Source organism: Carettochelys insculpta, chromosome 27 (genome assembly GCF_033958435.1).
Source record: "Carettochelys insculpta isolate YL-2023 chromosome 27, ASM3395843v1, whole genome shotgun sequence".
NCBI classification, from domain to species: domain Eukaryota; kingdom Metazoa; phylum Chordata; order Testudines; family Carettochelyidae; genus Carettochelys; species Carettochelys insculpta.
This window is the reverse complement of record NC_134163.1, coordinates 4116976-4141443: the sequence shown is the minus strand read 5'-3', so window position 1 is coordinate 4141443 and position 24468 is coordinate 4116976. Positions and strand designations below refer to the sequence as shown.

The 24468-nt window shown below is 49.5% G+C and overlaps 1 protein-coding gene across 3 annotated transcripts in view; it reads right to left on the bottom strand.

Annotated features, from left to right (window-relative positions):
* TIMM44 (translocase of inner mitochondrial membrane 44) overlaps positions 1-24468 on the bottom strand; it is a 65003-nt gene that overhangs the window by 3816 nt on the left and 36719 nt on the right. For 2 of the 3 annotated variants that reach the window (XM_074978432.1, XM_074978433.1), the window contains 2 exons: positions 13275-13385; positions 125-6554 (listed from right to left, as the gene is read on the bottom strand). In XM_074978432.1, coding sequence (XP_074834533.1) covers positions 6435-6554; positions 13275-13385 — 231 coding nt within the window. In that variant the 3' untranslated portion in view covers positions 125-6434. Of the gene's footprint in view, positions 1-124; positions 6555-13274; positions 13386-24468 lie in introns of those variants that run through there. The other variant, XR_012642661.1, reaches the window with a different exon arrangement.

Sequence of the window (24468 nt, the reverse complement as noted above, 5' to 3'; positions counted from 1 at the left end):
TCTGGACAAACTGGAAAAATGGTCTGAGGTAAACAAGATGATGTTTAATAAGGACAAATGCAAAGAACTCCACTTAGGAAGAAACAATCAGATTCATACATATAAATGGGAAGCAACTGTCTAGGAGGGAGTACTGTGGAAAGGGATTTAAGGGTCATAGTGGACCACAAGCTAAATATAAGTCAACAGTGTGATGCTGTTGCAAAAAAAGCAAACATGATTCTGGGATGCTTTAGCAGGTGTATTGTGAACGAGACACAAGCAGTCATTCTTCCGCTCTACTTGGTACTCATTAGGCCTCAACTGGGTTATTGTGTCCAGTTCTGGGCATCACATTTCAAGAAACGTGGAGAAAGTGGAGAAGGTCCAGAGAAGAGCAGCAAGAACAATTAAAGGTCTAGAGAACATGAGCTATGAGAGAAGACTGAAAAAACTGGACCTGTTTAGTTGAGAAAAGAGAAGACTTAGAGGGGACATGACAGTGGATTTCAAGTACCTTAAAGTGGGTTACAAGGAAGAGGGGGAAAATTTGTTCTCCTTGTGCTCTGAGGATAGGACAAGGAGCAATGGGCTTAAACTGCAGCAAGGGAGGTTTAGATTAGACATTAGGAAAAACTTCCTAACTGTCAGGGTAGTTAAACACTGGAATAAGGTACCTAGAGAGGTTATGAAATCTCCATCGCTGGAGATATTTAAGAGCAGGTTGAATAGATACCTACTGGGGATGGTCTACATGGTGTTTGGTCCCGCCAAGAGTGCAGGGAACTGCACCTGATGACCTCTTGAGGTGCTTCCAGTTCTAGTGTTCTATGATTCAACATCACGCTGCCGGGATGCGTACAAACCACTTCTATCACAGAACAGTCAGTACAAAGCTTTGGAGCTCTCTAGCTGCCTGCCTGCTGCAACCAGTTAGCACCAGGAGACCAGCCACCCATCAGAAGGGCAGGGGCTGTAAATTGCACAACAACATTTATTAGTTTTCCTTGTTTTAATTAAAACTGTGTAAAATGCAGGCAAGTGTAACTGGTATTTCAAGTATTATTTCACTTGTTTTTACAGCAATGGTGGTGGTGGGCCCCAGTGGCTGCATGAGCTGAGCCACTCAGACTGTCCAATGCACTCCAGGGCAAGTGACTTCCCTCCCCACCTTTGTGAAGCTGGATGTGGAGTGCTTCCTCCCCCAGCAACGTTCTCCTCCATTAGAACTAGCAGCAACATTCCCTCTTTTGTCCATCCAAATGTGGAAACATTTTGTGCACTGCAGCATGTGCAGATGTCACCATCCGGAGAGTCACACACTGCCAGCTGTGGGTGCTCTGCTAATCAGCTGGGCAGTGTTTGAATCTCTCTTGGGCAGCTGCCAGCACTCAGCTTACAGAGAATACTAACCAGCAGCTTGCCTATTGCTACAGACCTCACATCCCTGCATACCTCAGGGAGGTAGTGGAGGGGCAGCTGGTGCAGAAAAACCAGCACAGATCTCCATGACTGACTCACCAGAGCTTTACGGTACATTCAGAACTCCCACGAACTCACAATCCAAGAAGAAAAGGCTCCGAATGCTCCTCAGACAAACAGGCAGCAGGCTTCATCCTTGGCTTAGGTGGGTAACCGCCTCTGCCTTGTGTACTCTCAGCCCCACCCTCATGGCTTCCCAAAGCTAGTGGCCCCAGTCTCCCTCAGGCTGCTCCCCTGCAGACAGCCTCCACGCACACAGGGCTGTGCTGGGACATGTTACACAGAGCAATATTCCGCAGGGCTTCTCCCCCATCGCCATCAGCTCAGCTGCAACTCAGAGTAGCTTTTATCACTTTGCTCAGGTTCATTGTCTCTTTCCAGGTTCCACACTTAAGCTCTGCCTCCACCTCCCAACATTCACACCCTAATCTTCCATCTTCTCCTCCTACCAGTGGGCAGCCCAGTTCTGCACATGCTCCAGCCCAGCTGAGGGAGCTTTTTACTGTTTGTTTAACATTACCAGGCAGCTGTTCACTGCTGCAGCATTTGGAGTGCAGATGAGCCCTCTGTCACTCACTGAGACAGCAGCTAGTGCCCCTAGGGTGATCAGGACCCATTGCGCTGCACACGCCCATGCCCCAGCCAGTCCCTGCTCTCAGAAAACACTCATCTAAGGAGACACAGCACATGGCTGTAAGACGGAGGTGGGAAACATAGGCTAACAGTGAAACGACTCATTAATACGATGGACCCTGCTCACAGTGCCAGAGCCCTGGCATGGCCTGCAGGCATGGTGGCAGAGTGGAACTTTCAGGAGAGCTGAATGTACGGCAGGTGGGGGAAAGGTTAACAGGCTGGGAGTGCATTAACAGGCATATTCCCTGTAAGACATGGGAGGTGACTCTCCTGCATTACTCTGCACTTGTGAGGCCTCACCTGGAGCACAGCGTCCAGCCCAGTGCCATGCGCTAAGAGAGATGTGGACAGAGTGGAGAGAAGCCAGCAGAGTGACAAAAGATAAAAGGTGTGTTCAGTCTTCAGCAAAGACGCCTGAAGAACCAGGTGTACATTTTCAATCACGTTAAGGGCTGTTCTGAGGGCAAGCAGGCATTCGTCACCTCCTCCCAAGTACCAGGCATGGTCTGCACCAAGGGCAGTTTGGTTAGATACTAGGAAAACCTCACAGGGGAGCTCTGGACCCTGCTTCCAGGAGGGTGGGGAATCCCTGCGAACTGGAGGTTTTGAAGGTAGGATGGACAGGTTACTTGCCTAACCTGGGGGCTGGAGCCCCTTTCCAGCTTGACAGTTGCAGGATTCCCTGACGGCAGCTGGCTGTAGGAGTGTGTACATGCAGGAAGGGCCAGCGCAGGGCACAGAGCACCAAGCAGGGAGGGACCAGCTGGGTGAAGTCAGCCATTCCTGCCACTGTGAGGGGCAAACAGAACAAAACCCAGCCCAGGAACTGCTTCAGCTGCTGGTTCCACCTGAGAATTCTGAGACATCTACCTGATATTTTCTTCCCAGTAAGAAAAAGCATCGTTGCTTCCTACCTCCCTGAGCTGCTTCTCCCTCAGCCAGAGCAGGTCTGCTAGGACACCATGGGCATGTTCAAGCAGCAACTAGCTACCTGTGGTTGGCTTGGGCCAGTTAACTGGGGGTTGGGTGCAGACCCACTGACAGCAATTTCAGGCCCTAGGGCAGAACAGTCAGTGCTCCCCACCCGCCTTCAACTGACATTTGGGCAGTGCTGTACCTGCGCTGCGGGTGCACTCTTCTGGCACAGCCAGTGCTTCCTCATGTCCCCAGCCTGGCAGGGTTGCCAAATGTCTAAATGCACAAAAGCAAAGACCCTTCCCAGCTGAGGGAGCTGCAGAGTTGGTGCTCGGGGCATTGCACAGAGCTGGGGGGCTGCCTCTGGGAATGGAGAACAGGCTGGAGGCTTGCCTTAGTCCTGCTGTGCAGCCAGCAGCTGCCATTTTAAATCACCTGGGTCCCAGAGCAACTGCCCCTCCCACCAGCAGGCTTGCTCATGGTGCTCAGGCTGCAGGGCTGTTTACTGAGCTTCAGCCAAGCTCACCCTGCTGAGAAGGAGGGTCGCCGGGCTTGAGTTGGTCAGTCCAGCAGCCCTGCAGCCCAAGCTTGGAGAGTCTGAGTCAGCTTTTAGGGCAGCTGCTCTCTGGACATACCCCATGTGAACACACCTTGCCCAGGACCAAATACTTTGCCCCTGCTCTTGACTCAAGGACGGGTGGAGAGCATTGACCTTGATCTTCATGGGGCAAGAGGGTTTTGGTCCCAAAGTGCCGAGTGCCTGGGCTCCTGAGAACAGGTAGCCCTGATCCACGTGCAGAGCTGCTGGCCCCCTGCAGGCCAACCAAGCCAGCACTTAGGGCAAAGCCAGAAAAGCCCACAGTGGTTTGAGGTCAGGGATTCATTTGTGATTCACCTCATTTTATTCTGGGGACACCTTGCCTAGGGATGAGCACATTGCAATATATGAGGGAGCAAGAACTCACTGGCAGCTACTAGCCAGGAAGAGTCATGCAAGTGTTAGGATGAGACAGGCTATGAAATCCCAGGCCCAGGGTGCACGGATTGCTGGAGTCCCCTGGCAGATCACCCTCCAATGGGGGAGAGGATGTGGAGGGAGGGCGCCCAGGCCCACAATCTGTACATGCAGCAGGCACTCAGAGTGAGCTGTTCTCAGGGCTGGGCCAGCTCTCAGAGAGACTCAATATTGCCACTGCCGTTGCACACACCACGGTGAATAAAGCATTAATATTTGCACACAGGCCCCAGCCCTGGGGATGAGATGTGAGTGGTGAAGATGAGCTTTCACAGCTACAGCTTCTTAAACTCTGCAGAAGACCCAAGACCAACCTCTGTCCTCTCAGTGCCAGACTACTGAAACAGAAGGACTCACCCACCCCATTACTGGGTTCTGCAGCATGAAATTTACTTTGTTCAGATTTTGTTCGGCACCAAAACAAATTCAACACCTTCTATTTAAAAACCATCAAATGACTCTGCTGGTAAGTGCCCTGGGATGGAATGGGCTGGCTTGAGAGCACCCCCATGGCCAGTAAAGCACCCGCGTTTCCTTGTTCTGAGAGTAGGAGAGCCTGGAGGGCAGAGCTGTGCAGGGCAAGGGGCGCTGCTGAATTTGCTGCACATCAGACTGTCTGCAACAGCTGCTCCAGGAATCATAATGATGCCTGGGCTAGACAGCTGATTCCATTTAGATTCACCAAAAGAACTGCTCTGGGCACACAAGGGACTAGGAGGAGGAGAAGCAGATAAAATGATTCTCTTTTCATTATAAGACAAAAACCAGCTCTTCTTCTACTTTGCTTAGGGGGAATTGGAAAAATCTCTTTGATCCCTCTTTTGGGTAGTGATCCTCTGCCCAAGTAAGTCGCATCTGTGCAAGAATCTTCACTTTATTGAAGGAGGTAGCAGACAGACGTATGAACACCTCAGCTGAACCTCCCCATTTACCCAGCACCAGTTAGATTCTGTGTCAGTAACCCTGCAGCCCTCACACAGGTAAGTGGCCAGGCATGCACCTCAACCTATGGCAGGAGACCATACCTTTCAATTCAGACAAAGTAGGCCAGTGAACCACATACTCTTTGCAGTCAGGCTTAGCAATAATAACTGAGGGGGGAGGGGGTTCTGCCTCCAGCCAGTTTTGCATCTTATTTGATTGTTTTGTTTTCACCTACAGGAGAAAATGGCAACTGCTTTTTTCCTCCCTCTAGTCCCTGGCCAGTCTTCTACAGTCCTCCCGCCACACCTCTTGCAGTAAGCTACTACCTGCATGGCGCTCTGCCCCAGCAGGTACAGCTCCTCTGACCATGCTTGGATCTAGTGAGATTTAAACACTAAGGCTGTGGCCTCACTTGGCCAAAACTTCGAAGTGGCCATGTTAATGGCCAAACTGAAGAATACTAATGAGGCACTGAACTGAATATTCAGCGCCTCATTAGCATTCGCACCCTTCTGGCCACGGCGCTTCGAAACTGCCATTTTCTAACGCGTGTAGCTCGGCTACACAGGGGTCCTTTTCAAAAAGACCCTGCCGATTTTGAGAGGAATAAGGGGGTGTCAAAATGTGCAGGGTCCTTGTGAAAAGGACCCCCTGTGTAGCCGTGCTGAGCCCCGCGCATTGGAAAGACTCATTAGTATTCTTCAATTTGGCCATTAGCATGGCCACTTTGAAGTTTTGGCCAAGTGTGGCCACAGCCTAAGAGTCTTCCCAAAAAGCAGTGGGTCCTACCTGCAACATAAGAGAACTGTGCATAACACCACGGTGAGCACGCCTCACTGCTGCAGGCAGGACTGCAAACTTGCCTGGCCTGTGTTAATATGGCCCAGTCTCGCTGTGGCCACAGGGCTCTGTGGAAGGTGGCACATGGAGGCATGGTTGCATTTGGTTTGGTAAAGTGCATGATGCTGTACGAGCAGAAGGCTTATTGGTGCAACTGAGTAAGAGCACAGCTGAGACCTGCATGTCCTGAAAGAACTCAGAGCCTTTCCGGGAGGTGGGGAGCTTGCAGCCTTCGGGTTACTAGAAATGCAGGCATTGTAACAATGTGTGTCACTTGGCTACTGCCCAGCCCGCACCTGGTTCCCTGTCAGGCAGCATGAGAGAACGGGGGAGGAAAGAGGCTGTCTCCTCCAGCTAAGATTCAAAAAGGAACCAACAGCTGTTGCTAATGTCTCAAATCAGTCACACTTACATCTATTGCACATCCTTACAGCATAAAGCCAGGGCTGTGCTCGGGGCAGCCATCGGTCCCAGGCAGTTCACATCAGAGACTGGGGAAGTGCCAGCACACCCAAGAGCCACCTCTTCTGCAAAGGAACCAGGACAGATTCCCCACAGCTCCCCTGTGGCATTGCATGTTGGTGCATATGCAGACATGGCACGGGTGCAAGTGAGAGGAACAGGAAGCTCTTGGATGGAATTCTTAGAGGATCTGCTCTGTGCTTGAAGCGGAAATGTCCAATAACCTCCAGGCAGCGTAGGGGTTGAGCTCATCCTGGTCTCTGCAGAGGGCCCACACATACAGCATCCGCAGAACTTTGTCCTGAAACAAAAATCCACCTGTTAGAACAGAAACTGCAGAGAACACAGCACCGCTGAGGGCTACCAGCCACAGGGAACACAGCACAAGCGACCCACCACTGCCCCCTCACAGGGAACATGGCACTGCTGAGGGCTACCAGCCACCTCCTCACCCCTCACAGGGAATACAGCACTGCTATAGGCTACGAGACCCCACCCCCTGCTGAGAACATGGAAGTCATGCACATCCCTTGTCCCTACTGCTGCCAGACTGAATCGCCACACACAGAACACGGCACCACTGCTCGGCTAGGAGTTACACACACACACGGCAGCACCGCCATACAAGTCCTGCAGGCGTTCTGTTTCTACCTCTTTGGTTTTACCTTCTTTAATTAGGTTTGAGGAAATGCTGTATATCAAAAGCTCACTTTCAACTCTGAACTGAGCTGAATTTCCCCCACTTAACTTTTGCCCCAAAGAGCTGCAATGCTTGAAAATTTGAGCCAGACAACTATTTGAGCTACCTGGTAGTAAGAAAGCACATGTTTTCCTGTCCTGACAGCCAGTTTAGTGCAGACAACAGAGGAGCAGCTGAACTCTGCATGAACTCTCCTGCAGTTAGTACCTCCAATTTCATCAAGCTAAGAGCATTCGCATGCACACAAGGCCACAGTCAAACACCTAAGTGCACCATCTCCAGCAGCTTCAGGCTCGTTAGTGCCCGTTGGGAAGCATGTCTGTCCAACTCTTCCGTTACTTTTAGCCTTTTATCTTTTACCCTTGCTTCCCATGCCCTGCTCCATCGCTCCTTAGTAACAGAGGAAATTAAATATATAAACCTCTCCATACAATTTTAACTTGCCCTATGGAAAGCCACAAAGCTGCAGGGAAGGCAATCATATCATTTTCATCCATGTTCAAGCCCTGCACATGCTGTACTCATCACCAGTCCTGTTTTCCTGGGTCAATATGCACACAGAAGAACGCAGAGCTAGGCCCACCTCAGGAACAGCAGCTGTCTGCAACTGTGAAATGTTCGTAACTCTGAACCAAATGTTCTGGTTGTTCTTTCAAATGTTTACAACCGAACATCGACTTAATACAGCTTCTAAACTTTGCCATGCAGAAGAGAAACACTGCTTCCCTTCTTAGCAGGTTGCATTTGGCAAAAAACTGTACTATATTTGCTTTTCTTCTTTCTCTGCCATTGCCTGAGTGCATACTTCAGTTCCCAATGAGGCATGTGGGTTAACTGGTCAGTCTGCAGTTCTGGTGTTTGTAACACTGATGATCTACTGGAGCATTTTCTGGAAAGAGCCCATGCTGTGAAGCATATATACATATAAGATGGGTAATGGGGCTGAGTTAATTGCCTTAATTAGCATTTTCTAGCTATCTGCGACACTCAAATGCCAATTAATGACATTCTGTAATGAAAGAGAAACTAGGAAAGGAGAACATTAGCCAGAAGTTGTAACATATTTGGAAGGTTTAGGCACCTGAAAAACAGGTAGCTCTATAGCAGGAGTCAGCAACCTGCAGCTCCAGCACTGCAGGTGTCTCTTTACGGAGTCAGTGGCTCCGGCGGCTGCTGTTGCTTAAACAAAAGAACCAAATCCAGTTGCCCGCCGCTAAACCAACTGAACAGTCAGCTGGGGCAGGGAGCCCTGGAAGGGCTGGGGAGGCAGCTGAGCCTGTCCCTGCCGGAGCTGTGCTGAGGAGGCGGCGGCAGCAGGGAGCAGCTGCTGCAGAGGGGCTGCATGCACCAAGGCGAGTTAATCCTGGGGATGCAGGGGAAGGAAGAGATTGGGGCTGAGAGGGGTTAATTCTGAGGATGGGGGGTGGTGTGGAGCTGGGAGGGGTTAAGCCTGGGGATGGGGGAAGGTTTGTGGGATGGGGTGCAAAGCTTGGGGATAGGACAGATTTGGTGGCTGAGGTGAGTAAAGCCTGGAGGGGAGGTAACAGCTTTTTAACTCACAAATCATTGTGTGTGCTCGGTTCTTAAAATAGGGGTGACAAAAAGTACAGGTTGACATTACTTATTAAGGCTGTCTTGCATTCACGTGCACTGAGGCTCCTGAATCAGAGAATCACAGGCGGGAAGGGATCTCAGGAGGTCATCTAGTCCAGCCCCCTGCTTCCAGCAGGATCAACCTCCACTAAGTCATCCCAGACAGGACCTTGTCAAGCTGGAACTTAAAAACCTCTAGGGATGGAGAATCCACCACCTCTCTAGGCAACACATTCCAGTGCTTCACCACCCTCCTGGTGAAACAGATTTCCTAATATCCAACCTACACCTCTCTCTGTAACTTCAGACCATTGCTCCTTGTTCTTCCGTTACCACTGAAAAAAGTTTCTCTCCATCCTCTTTAGAGCTCCCCTTCAGGAAGTTGAAGGCTGCTATTAAATCACCCCTCACTCTTCTCTTCTACAAACTAAATAAGCCCAAATCCCCCAGCCTCTCCTCATAGGTCATGTGCTCCAGCCCCTTAATCATTTACACTGCCCTGTACTGAATCTACTTCAGCAAAACCACATCCTTTCTATACTGAGTGGCCCAGAACTGGACGCTATACTCCAGATGCAGCCTCACCAGTGCTCAATAGAGGGGAACAACCACTTCTCTAGATCTGCTTGAAATGCTCCTCCTAATGCATCCCAATATGCTGTTAGCTTTCTTGGCTACAAGGGCACACTGTTTACTTGCATCCAGCCTTTCATCCACCATAATTCCCACATCCCTTTCCGCTGTACTGCTACTTAGCCAGTCAGTCCCCAGCCTATAACAATGCTTGGGATGCTTCCATCCCAGGTGCAGGACTCTCCACTTCCCCTTGTTGAACCACATCAGATTTCTTTTGGCCCAATCCTCCAATTTATTCAGGTCACTCTGGATTCTCTCTCTACCCTCCAACGTATCTCCCACTAGCTTAGTGTTATCCACAAACTTGCTGAGGGTGCAATCCAGTCCCTCGTCCAGGTCATTAATAAAGATGCTGAACAGCACCAGCCTGAGAACTGAGCCTTGGGGTACTTCACTTGAAACTGACCGCCATCCAGATATTGAGCCATTGACCACTACCCATTGGGCCCAACCATCAAGCCAGCTTTCTATCCATCTTACAGTCCATGTATCCATAACAGTCCACAACTTATAGGCAAGAATGTTGTGGCAGACTGTATCAAAAGCTTTGCTATATCGTACCTACTAACTTCCCCATGTGCTGTTATCTGTTACCTCACCTTAGGAGTTAATCAAATTGGTCAGGCAGGACTTGTCCTTGGTGAATCCATGTTGATTGCTTTTGATCAATTTCCCCTGATTTTGTAACTGAATTTGAAAAAATGTCTCTTCTGACTATTTCAGTTGCAGACTCCTGGTCTATAGGAAATGTGGCAGAATACAGGGATTTTATGACACCAAAACACAGCACTGACCAGGGAAGATGGCTTTCTTGCTGGGGAATGAGACATCACAGAAGAAAGAAAACAGCATGTTACCTGCACTGAGAGAGTTCTGGGTGACTGATTTTGTATTTTTATTACTACAGCTACACCCTAATCTTGGATGTACAGTGCACGTTACTGCCTATATTCAAAGAAACAGGGACAGCAAACAACAGCGGATTTCTAAACTGTAGTTCTGCATTTAAGATTAACATTTGTGGGGATGCAGATTAATTTTAATAAGAATTCCTGTACCCTTCAGAAGTGCTTTGCTGAGTGGTGAAACGCCTACTTCCCCAGATCAGCTATGCAAAACTCTACAGGCATCAGTCCCCTGCTCTTTTTGAAGTGATGTATTTGCTAGACCACCTGGCATAAGCATTTCATATGCTCCTAAGCCTCCTTTGTGTTCTTTTGAGGGTGCGTTTGTAATGCTGTAGTAGAATCTAAAAGGAGTGCGAACAAGGCTATACTGCAGCAGAGACAAGCACATGATTTGGAGACTTTGCAGCTTGAGGTTTCTTTTCACTCAGAAGATTATTTGCTCTAAGGGATTGCAGAAGAGCAACAGTAATACTGAATCATATCTATCAGCTGACACTGGATTAAAACTAAAGTTTAATTTCCTTTCATTTCCATTTTAATGCATCTCCCTGATTTACTGCTGTTCTCAAGGAACTAGACAGCAAATGGGCTTGGATATCCCCTTTAATAATTATCCCATCAATACTCACCTTTTATGAATGGGCTAATTTAATGTGAAAAATCACTAAATAGACCTCTTCCTCCTACAGTCAGTACAACAGACTGCAAATCAGTCCAGCCGGGCCCATCATTAAAATTAGTCCCTGTTCTGTAACCCTACAGCCTGGGCTCAGAAGAGTGACTGAGAAAAGCCAATATTTATTAAATGTATGGATTAGTTTTAATGGAAGGCTCCCGGAAACTGCCAGCTCCAGACTCCTTGCAGTGTCGCCTGTCGTACATCATTAAGCTACTTAAACATGGACCTGGCACAGACAGAGCTGTCTGGCTATCCAGCCACTGCCACATCTAGAAAGTGTCACAAGCTCTCAGACCCTTTGCCATTAACTCCCCAGATGACTTTGGCAAAACTACTCTGCAGACGGTGTGGAGGTGAACAGCTGTGGTGCTTTCTACAGTTTAGACAAACAAACGAGACTGCTGCAGGAAGTGACACACATACAGACTCCAGGACGCTGCATAGTTGGTCAGGTGGCCCCAAACACAGTAGCTTTCAGGTGTCTTCCTCTGGGTCTCACCTTGTGCTAGACACTGTTTATCTGGAGTGAGCCAGCATCTTAGTACAACTGTAGTGGATGCAGACCCTAAACTCGCATGGCTTGGGATTATTCCTAATCCCTTTTGCAATTTGTTATAGCCTCATTTCTTCCACTTCATTCCATTTTGCTAATCGATGCACAAGCCTGCAGTACGTCTGGGCTTCTCCCACCTAGACCCTTTCCTCCAGTGTGGAGAAAGCTTAGAAAGCATACATCCAAAGCACTGCAAATAAACAAATTAAATATGAACCTAGCAAACAGACTTGGTGGGAAATGAAGGGCCCTGCGTGCTCTGATCTGTCACTCACCCTTCTCCGTGCATCAATTTCCCCCATCTTTAAAATGGGGATAATGATATGGGAGTCATCAGCAAAGTACTTTTCATCTCTCCTCCTCCTCCTCCTAGGTGCTCACAGCATCTCCTAGCTTGGCACTATTCTCCTACCTAAACATAGAACTTTCACTACTCCATTCAGATGGCCCTGCAGGGCCCCAGCCAGATGCCAATATTTGTAATTGCTCTTTTCTTATGGCTCTCTTTCATGAAGAGTCAAACGAGAGTCTCTGATTGGACACTTCCATGAAGTCCAGAAATGTCAGACAGACCTAATCCAAGACAACTCAGGAGCAACCAAAAGCCAAGAGCATGACGAATAGATCAGCCAAATGAAAAGCAGTCACATTAGGAAGTGATTAGTTGACTTGCTGAGGCATGCTGGGTATCGCTGGCCCTCTAACTTGGGACGGGGGGCAGTGATTTAGGATGCACAAACATTCTTGCTGACACAGGTCCAACATTTAAGCCCAAAGTTCTGGGACATATGTGACAGCAGAATGACACTGTTCAAAACCCACACCAAGATGGCCGTCCCAAGCAGGAGCCCCACTTCCTCGCTTCACTCCACCCTGAACAGAGAGTAATGGCCCTGCAGGAGTTGCTGCTGGGGCTTTCCACTCACTAAATCCCGTGCCTAGCACCTCTATCACTGGACTTTAAAGCAGCGTAATCAAGCTGCATGCTGAATGACTCTGTGTAATGCTCTGGGGGGCGTGCTGCCCATGTAACTCACAACCTTCTCTAAACCATAACCTCACTGTTTCCTACTCCCCACTGCTGCCAGGGTTCTCTGGCACAATGATCTCAGGCAGCCCACCTGCCAAGGGCAAGGACAAAGCTCTGAGTGGCTGAGCCAGGCCAAGTGTAGGAAGGGAGGAGGGGTCATCCACAGGCACACATCTGGATGCGCTGCCCTTTCACTATTTGTTTCCATGATTTCACCTGGAACTGAAGTTGAACTTATTGGATCCAATTGCCCTTTCCCACTATAAAGACCCAAATCCCATAAGCTCTACACCAGTTCACTACACCTTCCTCATTTGGAGCATTTTAAAGATGGCGGCTAAAGGTTCCATCACCACATATCTTGTTCGTCCAAGTACTCCCCTCCAGTTAGTGGATTTTCTAAAAATCAGTTGCTCCATTTTCTCCATTGCTCTATTAATAGCAGCAGAAGCATCTGAGTTCTGGGACACAGGAGAAGTCCAGACATGCTGACAGTGTGATTTGAGTGCAGGATCTTGTTATTTCACACTGGTGATCTGAAGACTCACTGTGAAGCACTGAACTTCATCTATTTGCAAGTGATCATCCTGAAGAAAGTTGGCTCAGCATCATAAAATATGCTTGTTCATTTATTTGACAAGTTTTGTTTTAATGAGTGATGTTCTAGCAAACACACTGAAGTACTGAGGTCCCAGTAATGCCAAACCTCTTGCTCAAGCACTATTTCATCTCTGCTTGGAAAAAGAAAGGGCATGTGGCTGTGGGGTGAATCATGGAGCATATGGATTAAAGGTACAGTAGCCAGGCTCCATGGCAGATGTGTGTACTACACAGTGATGGTGGATTAAAAGTACACATCCACCACCTCATGGCTCTGATGGCAAAGAATTTCATTTCTCTCACGGTATGTGGCATCACTTACCGGGTCTCCTTCTACCACCTCTCCTTTCTGATTTTTAATCACCATAACAAGTTGAGCCTGGAAAGTGATAATTAATACGGGTCCCTGTTCCATCATCTTTCCCATAGCAAGCTGTAGCAAGGAAAAGAAAAAACATGATTAGAGAGTGGAGATTCTTTCTGCAGCATGAGAACGTAAGATGACCTCTATGACTTTGCACAGTAACTCACTAGCTTGTAATCTCTTTCAAGGCTGACTCCAGCTACTACTGACTTGTGCTAGTACAATTGCTCAAGTCAATGGTGCAAAATGTTTCTTCATTATAACTATGTTTTTAAATGCTTATCCTACAATTTCAGAAAAATTGTCCCTTTTAGGCAGAAATTTTTCCATTCTTGATTGCCTGAGGGTTAAATATTTGAGAATATATGAAGATGATCTCTTCAGCTATTTCTGAGCTGTGAGAGGATGATAAAGTCTAGCTCTTAAAAAACAGCAGTATGCCTTTTATAGGGAAAAGGCTCAAATCCAGCTGCAGCTTTGACACCTCCCATCTAGCAAATAAATAGCTCTTAATGAGGCAAGTCCCAACGCACTGGGAAAAGGAACTTATAAAAGAACAGAAGCCACGAAGGTCAATGCCTCCTGCCCATGTCCCTTCTCCTGACCTCTTTATTCCACTGACAACTCTTACCTCTCTAAAAACCTAGGAAATTAAATGCAAAAGACAACACAAAATTAAAGTTGCTCTATTAAGAATGCAAAGTTGAGAAGCAACTTTCACCGTGCTCCTGCCCGGCAAGAATCTATTATGATACAAGATCAAATATGCTTAAGTGACTTAGGAACAACTGAAAATTTTACCCAGGGTCTTCAAACCCTTAATTGTATTACCCCAGAAGTAATGTCTCTCTAAGGGAGTAGAAAAAGTCTCACCTCCCCAATCCCTGTTGGGAGTAGAGGGAAGCCATCCAGGACACCCTGCTCTCCAGGGAGTGGAGGGCAGCTGGGCTCTAGCTGCCTGGCTTTCCTGACAATTTCACACCATGTAAGGAGACTGACAACAGCTGATGTAAATAGCTCAGTGTCTACACTGGGGTTGAGGCACAGGGCTGGAGCCTTGCCGCAGAGATCCCAGCATGGGACTGGGACTGGGCCTGGAGCCACCGCTGTGGAGCATGGGGCCAAAGCTGAAGCCCCCACTTTGGAACGGGGCTGCAGCCACAGGCTGGGGCCACCCCTGATCCCGGGCCTGGGGCTGGGCCCCAAGCACAGGGCACCCACTGTAGAGGCCCAGCCATGATGTCCCTGCCCTGTCATAGAGCTGGAGCCCTGCGGCGCAGGGCTGGACCCAGAGCATGGGGTGTGGGAACAGGGCCCCCCACCAGGGCCAGAGTGCAGGCCTGGAGCATAGGGCCAGGCCTGGATTGTGAAGCCCCCACCAGGTTGCAGGGCTGGGCCCCCACCAGTATGCAGGGCCCCACTGTGGAATTGCCATGCGGCTGTAGTCCCCACCAGAGTACAGGGCCCTCACCAGCATGTGGGGCCCCAGCTGGATTTTAAAAAGTATCCCTGACACTTGGACCATACATAGAGGTCAAATTTCAGCATTCGGCCTCAGGAAGGTTGCTGACCCATGGTCTACAGAGACATGGCACTGCCCTAATTAAACTTATATAATAAGCCTTATGTCTCTTGTGGAGGTAGAGTTATGTCTATATAGTAAGGCCCTTCTATCAGCAGAAGGGAGGTCATAGCGTAGACATGCCATAAGTTTCTACCACAGCAATAAATCATATTATCACCTCCCTACCTGCTCCACTGGGACTGAAACAGGGAACCGGACTTCTCAATGACAAGCATTCAGCTCTAAGCACTTTCAGTGCATTCGTCGAAAGCTCAGACTTTTAAGGCCATGTGCCAGCTCATGAATTCAATCTGAAAGCCACTTTCTGAGAATGCAGCTGTTTATGGATAACATTTCTACCTTAACATAAGCTGAAAGACATGCACTGAATTCCATTACATATGTGTATGTAAATCTACATTTTAATTATGTAATTAATTTCAAACCTAGTGAGGAGGGCTTTAAACTAGGTTCACTGGGGCAAGGTGACACAAGCCCTGAGGTAAGTGGGGACAGAGGAGGGAAAAATCAAGTGGGTTTCCTGGCTGAAAAGGAGAAAATGGGCCAATCGGCCCCTTCTCTAAGATGCTTGTACACTAATGCCAGAAGCCTGGGGAACAAACAGGAAGAATCAGAGGCCCTGGCACAAGTCAAAGAAGTAAGAGGTGGTTGGAATAACGGGGACTTGGTGGGACGATTTGCAAAACTGGAACATGGTCATGGAAAGTTAAAAACTGTTTAGGAAGGACAGACAGGGGAGAAAAGGAGAAGGAGTTGTGCTCTATGTGAGGGAGCAGTATGATTGCTCAGAGCTCCAGTATCAGGAAGCAGAAAATCCAGTTGAGTGTCTTTGGGTTAAACTTAGAGGCGGAAGTAACAGAGGTGATGTTGTAGTTGGTGTCTGCCATAGACCGCCAGATCAGGGAGATGAGGATTTCTTCATACAGCTAAGTGAAGCTTCCAAAACACAGGCCCTGGTTCTCATGGGAGACTTTAATCATCCAGACATTCGTTGGGAGACCAATACATCAGCACACAGACAATCAAGGAAGTTTTTGGAGAATGTTGGGGATAATTTCTTGGTACAAGTGCTGAAGGAACCAACCAGGGGCCATGCGCAACTTGACCTGCTGCTCACAAACAGGGGAAAACTAGTAGAAGAAATAGAAGTGGGAAGAAACCTGGGCTGCAGCGACCAGGAGGTCGTAGATTTCAGGATCCGGACAAAAGGAAGAAAGGGGAGCAGTAACATACAGACCCTTTGATTTCAGGACAGCAGACTTTGACTCCCTGAGAGAACTGATGATCAGGATGCCTTGGGAAATGAAGATGAAGGGGAAAAGAGTTCAAGAGAACTGGCAGTACTTTAAAGAAGTCTTACTGAAGGCACAGGAAAGAGAAGTTACTCACCTGTAGTAACGATGGTTCTTCGAGATGTGTCCCCGTGGGTGCTCCACTATAGGTGTCGGGCTCGCCCGGCGCCGCAGATCGGAATTCTTCTAGCAGTTTCTATTGGATCGCGCATGCACCGACGCGCGCCGCTCTCTTGTGCGCCCCCGGCCATGTGCGCAATCCGGTCCCCGCCAGTTCCTTGACCAACCGCCTCATATGCTCCTGAAAAACATTAGACAGAGATTCCGAAGCGGGGAGGATGGGCGGGTGGCGGAGCACCCACGGGGACATATCTCGAAGAACCATTGTTACTACAAGTGAGTAACTTCTCTTTCTTCTTCAAGTGGTCCCCTTGGGTGCTCCACAATAGGTGACTACCCAGCAGTAACCCAAGTAAGGAGATGGGTAATCGATTCATGTGCAGCTTGCCCCCGAGAGGACTGCTGTCGACAGACGGGTATCCTTCTCGAATACCCGAGGTAGGGCATAATGCTTGGCAAAGGTGTCGTAGGATGACCAGGTCGCCGCTCTCCATATGTCTTTTAACGCGATGCCCTTGAAGAAGGCTGTTGATGCCGCCACCACCTTGGTGGAGTGAGCCCTAGGCGGGGCCAGCAAAGGGGTCTTTCGAAGCTCGTAGCACATTTTTATACAGGACACGATGTGCTTTGAAATTCTCTGTGAAGAGAGGCCTTCCCCTTTTGACCTGGGAGCGAGAGACACTAGAAGCCTGTCCGTTTTCCGGAAAGACTTAGTTCTGTCTATATAGAAGGCCAATGCCGTCCTCACGTCTAGGAGATGTAGGTGCGCCTCCTTGCTGGAGCTGTGAGGCTTCGGGTAAAACGAGAGTAAAACTATTGGTTCGTTAAGATGGAACTCCGAAGAAACTTTTGGAACGAAGGCTGGGTGTAACCGTAAGGTTACCGCCCCCTTTGAGAATACTGTGCAGGGTGGCGTTGCCACCACTGCTGCGAGCTCGCTCACCCTGCGGGCTGACGTAATCGCAAGGACGAAGGTTGTTTTCATCGTAAGGAGTCGGAGGGGTACTGTGGATAATGGTTCGAAGGGTGGTCCCAATAGCGTGCTGAGCACCAAGTCCAAACTCCACGATGGTGGAAGCAGTTTTCGAGGAGGGTACAGGTTTACCAGCCCCTTCAAGAACCTTGTGATGATAGGGTGGGCGAATACAGTGGGCCCTTCCTCTGTATGCCGAAAAGCTGATATAGCAGCGAGGTGGACCTTTAACAACGATAGAGAAAGCCCGTCTCGTTTGAGGTCCAATAGGTATTCTAGTATTACGGTTATAGGAACGTCAAGGGGAGCTAACTGCTTGGCGGAACACCAGGCTGTAAAACGAGTCCATTTCTGTTCATAAGTCCTCCTGGTGGAGGTCCTTCGGCTACACTCCAGGACTACTTGTACTCCCTCCGTACACGTGCTCTCTAAGGCGCTGAGCCATGGATTAACCATGCTTGTAGACACAGACCCTGAGGGTGCGGGTGCACTAGGGACCCCTGAGCCTGCGTGAGTAAGTCCGGCACCACCGGTAGGGGAAGTGGTGGGCGATCCGACATGCGCAGAAGCAAGGGAAACCATTGTTGCTGGTCCCAAGTTGGGACTATGAGTATCATGCGAGCTCTCTCCCTTCTGGCTTTCTGCAGAACCTTGTGGATAAGCGTTGTGGGGGGAAACGCATAAAGCAGAGGGCCCTTCCATGAAACCATGAATGCGTCCCCCAGGCACCCCCGCCCTATTCCTGCTCTAGAGTAGTACTGGGGACACTTCCTGTTGTACTGGGTGGCAAACAAACTGACTTGGGGAAACCCCCATGTACAAAATATGCACCGCAGCAGGTCGGAGCGGATCTGCCATTCGTGTGTGAGTGCGAAGCGCCTGCTCAGCTGATCTGCCTTCACGTTGTGAGCGCCCGGCAAGTACGAGGCTTTCAATGTTATGTTGTTGGCGATGCACCAGTTCCACAATCGGACTGCTTCCACACATAGCGCATGGGATCGTGCCCCTCCTTGTCGATTGATGTAGAACATAGTGGAGGTATTGTCGGTATTGATCCCGACTACTTTGCCATGCAGGTAATCTCGAAAATGTCTGCATGTGTTGAACACTGCTCTGAGCTCCAGTATGTTTATGTGCAGTGTCTGTTCCACAGGGGACCATAGCCCTTGCATCACCTTGCTGCCAATGTGCGCTCCCCATCCTATCTGGGAGGTGTCAGTAGTAAGAAAAATAGAAATTTGTGGTTGGTGAAAAGGCACCCCCATTAGCAGATTCTTGGGATTTTCCCACCACGCTAGGGATCTGCGCACCTCTGTCGTGAGCGACGCTACCTAGTGGACAGTATGGGATGCCGGTTTGTAAACACTTGCCAGCCAATGCTGCAGGCTTCGCATGTGTAACCTGGCATTCTGTACCACAAACGTCGCTGCCGCCATGTGGCCCAACAGCTGTAGGCACGTTAGGACTGGCACCGTGGGGCTGTACATCATGACTTGCACCAGTGAGCTGATGGCGCGGAAGCGGGCGTCGGGCAGGTATACTCTTGCTGTGATAGAGTTTATGCGTGCCCCTATGAACTCTATATCTTGTGTGGGTTCGGTCTTTACTTTATGAAGTTGACAACTAGGCCCAGCGAAGTAAACATGTCCATGGTGACATGTATCATGCGTAAGACCTCTGCCTTTGAGGCCCCTTTCAGCAGGCAGTCGTCCAGATATGGGAAAATAAACACCCACTGTCTGTGCAGGTAGGCTGATACCACTGCCAGGGTTTTGGTAAAAACTCTGGGAGCCGAGGATAGGCCAAACGGAAGAACCCCGTACTGGAAATGTTCCCTGCCGACCGTGAAGCGGAGGAAGTGTCTGTGTGCTGGGTGCATTGTTATATAAAAGTAAGCATCTTGTAAGTCGAGGGCTGCAAACAAGTCTCCATCGTCCAGTGCCGTAAGTATGGAGGCAACTGTGATCATCCGAAAGCATTGCTTGCGCAAGTAACGGATGAGGCCCTGTAGATCCAAGATCGGCCTCCAGCCTCCTGTTTTCTTCTCTGTTAGGAAGTAGCGTGAATAAAAACCTTTCCCCTGGAATTGCTCCGGCACTCTTTCCACCGCCCCTATGAACATAAGGTGATCCACCTCCTGCTTGAGCCTCGCCTCGTGGGCAGCGTCTCTGAGATGAGGCCTGGCGGGAGGCTTCGTCGGTGGAAGTGACTGGAAGGGGATCATGTAACCCATGGCTATAATCTCTAGCACCCATCTGTCCATGGTGATCTTTTGCCATTGGGAGTGGAACGGTTTGAGGCGATGATGGAACATGAGATGAGAGTGGCATTGAGCGATGGTGCTGATAGTGCAGCCCCCGACATACCCGTCAAACTTATTGTCTTTGGGCCTGCCCCAAGGGTGTACGGCTTTGTTGAGAACGTCGCCTGGGAGTTCTGTACTGCTGCTGCTGTTGATGGAGCCCTTGGTCGTAGCCTTGCTGATATTGAGCACGCTGTGGTTGGTAAGCGTAGCGTTTTTGCTGAGGATAAAATTTCTTCTTCTTGTATGGGGGAGTATAAATGCCCAAGGTTCTAAGTGTGGCCCTCGAGTCCTTGCTGGAGTGGAGGACCGAGTCGGTTGAGTCCGCAAACAGCTTTTGTCTATCAAAGGGAAGATCCACGATCTTCAGCTGCAGGTCCCTGGGGATACCAGACGTCTGGAGCCAGGATTCCCTACGCATGACCACTGCTGTAGCTGTTGAACGTGCCGCTGTGTCCGCCACGTCCAGGGCAATCTGGACTCCCGTCCACGACGCTGCATAGCCCTCTTGAACAATCGCCTTTAACACCGGCTTCTTGTCTTCCGGGAGTGAATCCATGAGGGGAGTAAGTCTGGAGTAATTGTCAAAGTTGTGGTTTGATAGGTGTGCCGTGTAATTTGCCACTCTCAATAATAGGGTAGAGGAGGAATATAACTTCCTGCCAAACAGCTCTAGCTTCTTAGCATCTTTAACCGATCCCCCCGATTTGTACTGAGACACCTTCAACCTCTGCTGAGACGATTCGACCACCAAAGAATTTGGTTGTGGGTGACTAAAGAGGAACTCCATGCCCTTGGCTGGGACGAAGTACTTCTTATCCGCTCTCTTGTTCATAGGCGGAATAGAGGCCGGGGTCTGCCATATGTTAGTGGCTAACTCCATAACGGCTTCATCCAGCGGGATAGCGATTTTGGATGAAGCCCGGGGGTCTCAAATTTTTCAGGAGTTTATGATGTTTCTCCTGCACCTCTGCTATTTGAATGTCCTGCGTGAAAGCTACTCTTTTGAACAGTTCCTGGAATTGTTTAAGGTCATCCAGGGGGGAGACATCCCCGGGGGCCATGGCCTCATCTGGGGAGGATGAGGAGGAACCACTGGGGTAAACCTCCCTCAAATCCTCTGGTTCCCGTGGTCGATGATATACTTGCTCCCTGGAGGATTGTGAAGGAAGGTCCCGGGATTCTGGACCTAACTCCCCCTGAGACAACTGTGTTCCCGTCCCAGAGCAAGAGTGTACACGGGGGTATTGAGAAGCAGGGGAGGACCTGCCCCTGGATCTAGACCTGCGGTGTCTGTCTTCAGCATGATGAGGACGACCATAGCAGCATGGGCAAGGGCCCAGTGATGGAGACCTGGACCACGATCAGAGAGTGTACCCATGATGTCTGGGAGAGCGGGACCTCCGCGACGACATAGATAGTGGTGAAGCTGGTTTGTGATAGTACTCAAGGGGATCCGTGCCCAGAAATGGTGAAGGTGGCCCAAGCCACGGCGAAATTGGTTGGAGGAATGGAGAGGGAGGTCCTAGATAAGCCAGTGCAGTCACAGCCCCCCGGTGTGGCGTGTGTATCTCGGGGGGAGGGCTAGGTGATAAGGGCAGCACAGCCCTGTCTGGAGACGGACTGCGGTGCTGAGCTTTTGCTTTTGCCTTTCCCCTCCCCTGCGGGGTGGGCGCCACCCCTTCCCGTGCTGGGGATCTCGGCCCCGTTGTCGGTGCCGTGCTCGGCACAGTCAGCTGCGGTGCTGCGCGGGTAGCTTCCTCTGGCACCGGTAGGCTCCGGGCCAGGTGCCCCTGCGCCGTCGGTGCCGCAGGGGCCGGTGCCGCCTGTTGTGTAATTGGAGGCTCAGCCTCTGCCACGTGCACTGCTGCGTTGCCGTTTTCACGAGCTCGCAGCTGGGGACTCTGTGTTCCGCTCGTCCTGCCCACTGGGCCCGCTGGCAAGGATCGAGCCGGGGAGAGGTTCCTCCTCTTCTGCACCAAGGGGGGTCAAAGAGGCTGCCTTCCTCTTATGCAACCCAGAGGGCCCTTCTGCGTGAGGCTTCTCCGGCGGTTCCGGCTGGAGAGCCTTATTAAACAAGAGCATTTTGAGCCTCATCTCTCTGTCTTTCCTGGCCCTGGCTGTAAGCTTAGCACAGTGAGAACACTTCTGGGTAACGTGTGATTCCCCCAGGCAGTGAATGCATTCACTATGCCCATCGGAGGCCGGCATAGCTTCGCGGCATGACTCACACTTCTTAAACCCCGAGAAGGCCATCGTGGTGTGTCTTTACTGTTAATAGGGTACTTAGCCCGTAATCAGTGCCTTTTTACCCCAAATAACAATCACCGGCCTGCGGGGCAGCGGACGGCTTAACTAGCCTTCTTGTCCGCCCCTCTCTCCTTTGTTCCTCTTCTTTCTGCTAGCTGATATTCTCTCTCTCTCTCTTTTTTTTTTTTAATAGTGACAAAACAAACAAACTACACGTAAAAAGAACTATCTTATCTGACTCTGGCTTTAGCCTGAGCGGATTCCATCTGCAGCTGATGGCTGTTGAGAAGGAACTGGTGGGGACCGGATCATGCACATGGCTGGGGGCGTGCAAGGGAGCGGCGCGCGTCGGCGCATGTGCGATCCAATAGAAACTGCTAGAAGAATTCTGTTCTGCAGCGCCGGGCGAGCCCGACACCTATTGTGGAGCACCCACGGGGACCACTCGAAGAACAAACAATCCCGCTGCGTAGTAAGAAATGCAAACATGGTAGGCAACCAGATTGGCTTAACAGGGAAATCCTTAGTCAGCTTAAATTCAAAAAGGATGCATACAAGAAATGGAAACGTGGACAGTTGACTAAAGAGGAGTATAAACATATGGCTGGAAAATGCCGGGCAGAAATCAGGAAAGAAAAAGCACAGTTGGAACTGCAGCTGGCAAGGCATGTGAAGAGTAACAAGAAGGGTTTCTACACGTATGTTAACAATAAATGTTTTATCAGAGAAGGTGTGGGGCCGTTACTGATGAGGGGTAACCTAGTGACAGATGATGTAGGAAAAGCCGAAGTACTCAATGCTTTTTTTGCCTCAGTCTTCATGGACAAAGTCAACTTCCACATGACGGTCCTAGACAATGCAGTATGGGAAGGTGGAGAGCAGCCATCTGTGGGGAAGGAATAAGTTCTGAGCTATCTAGAAAAACTAGATGTGCACAAGTCCATGGGTCCAGATTTAATGCACCCGAGGGTACTAAGGGAATTGGCAGAGGTCATTGCTGAACCTTTGGCCATTATCCGTGAAGACTCTTGGAGATCGGGGGAGATACCGGATGACTGGAAGAAGGCAAACATAGTGCCCATCTTTAAAAAAAGGAAAGAAGGACAATCCTGGGAACTATAGACCAGTCAGTCCTACCTCAATCCCTGGGAAAATAATGGAGGGAATCCTCAAGGAATCCATTTTGGAGCACCTGGAAGAGGGAAAAGTGATCAAAAGTAGCCAACATGGATTTACCAGGAGTAAATCCTGCCTGACCAATCTGATTAGCTTCTATGATGAGGTAACAAGCTCTGGGGACATGGAGAAGTCAGTGGATGTGATACATACTTCAGCAAGGCTTTTGATAAGGTCTCCCACAACTTTCTTGTCCATGAGTTAAGAAAATATGGATTGGATCCTTGGACTATAAGATAGATAGAAAGCTGGCTTGATGGTCGGGCCCAACGGGTAATGGCCAATGGCTCAATATCTGGATGGCGGTATGTATCAAGCGGAGTGCCGCGAGGCTTGGTTCTGGGGCCTGTGTTATTCAACATCTTTATTAATGACCTGGATGAGGGACTGGATTGCATCCTCAGCAAGTTTGCAGATGACACAAAACTAGGGGAGAGGTAGATATGTTGGAGGGTAGAGAGAGAATCCAGAGTGACCTGGATAAATTGGGAGGACTGAGCCAAAAGAAATCTGATGCGGTTCAACAAGGAGAAGTGTGGAGTCCTGCACCTGAGATGGAAGAATCCCAAGCATTGTTACAGGCTGGGGACCGACTGGCTCAGCAGCAGTACGATGGAAAGGGACCTAGGGGTTATGGTGGATGAGAGGCTTGATATGAGTAACCAGTGTGCCCTTGTATCCAAGAAGGCTAACTACATACTAGGGTACATTAGGAGGAGCATTTCGAGCAGATCTAGAGGAGTAGTTCTTCCCCTCTATTCGGCACTGGTGAGGCCACATCTGGAATATTGTGTCCAGTTTTGGGCCCCCACCCCAGTATAAAAAGGATGTGGATTTGCTGGAGCAGGTTCAGTGGAAGGCAATAAAAATTATTAAGGGTCTGGAGCACAAGACCTATGAGGATAGGCTGAGAGATTTGGGCTTGTTTAGTTTACAGAAGAGAAGACTTAGGGGTGATTTAATAGCAGCCTTCAACTTACTGAAGGGGAGCTCTAAAGAGGAGGTGAGAAACTGTTCTCAGTGGTGTGGGATGGCAGAACAAGGATCAATGGTCTGAAGTTGAAGAGGGAGAGGTGTAGGTTAGATATTAGGAAAAACTACTTCACCAGGAGAGTGGTTAAGCATTGGAATGTGTTGCCTAGAAAGGTGGTGGATTCTCCATCCCTCGAGGTTTTTAAGTCCCAGCTGGACAAGGTCCTGGCTTCGATGACTTAGTGGGGGTTGCCCTGCTTGAAGCAGGGGGGCTGGACTAGATGACCCGAGGTCCCTTCTAGCGCTATGATTCTGTGATTATAATTCTGTACTATGACTTTTTCATTTCATTTTTAGCATTTTCAGCAAAAATAAAATTCAGTATCCATTCAGTTTGTTATGTTACAATCTTGAGCCAAAATTTTGAAAAGTGTTATGCGAGAGAAAGTTCTACGTCTGCATGTACAGTGATTTCAGTCAGA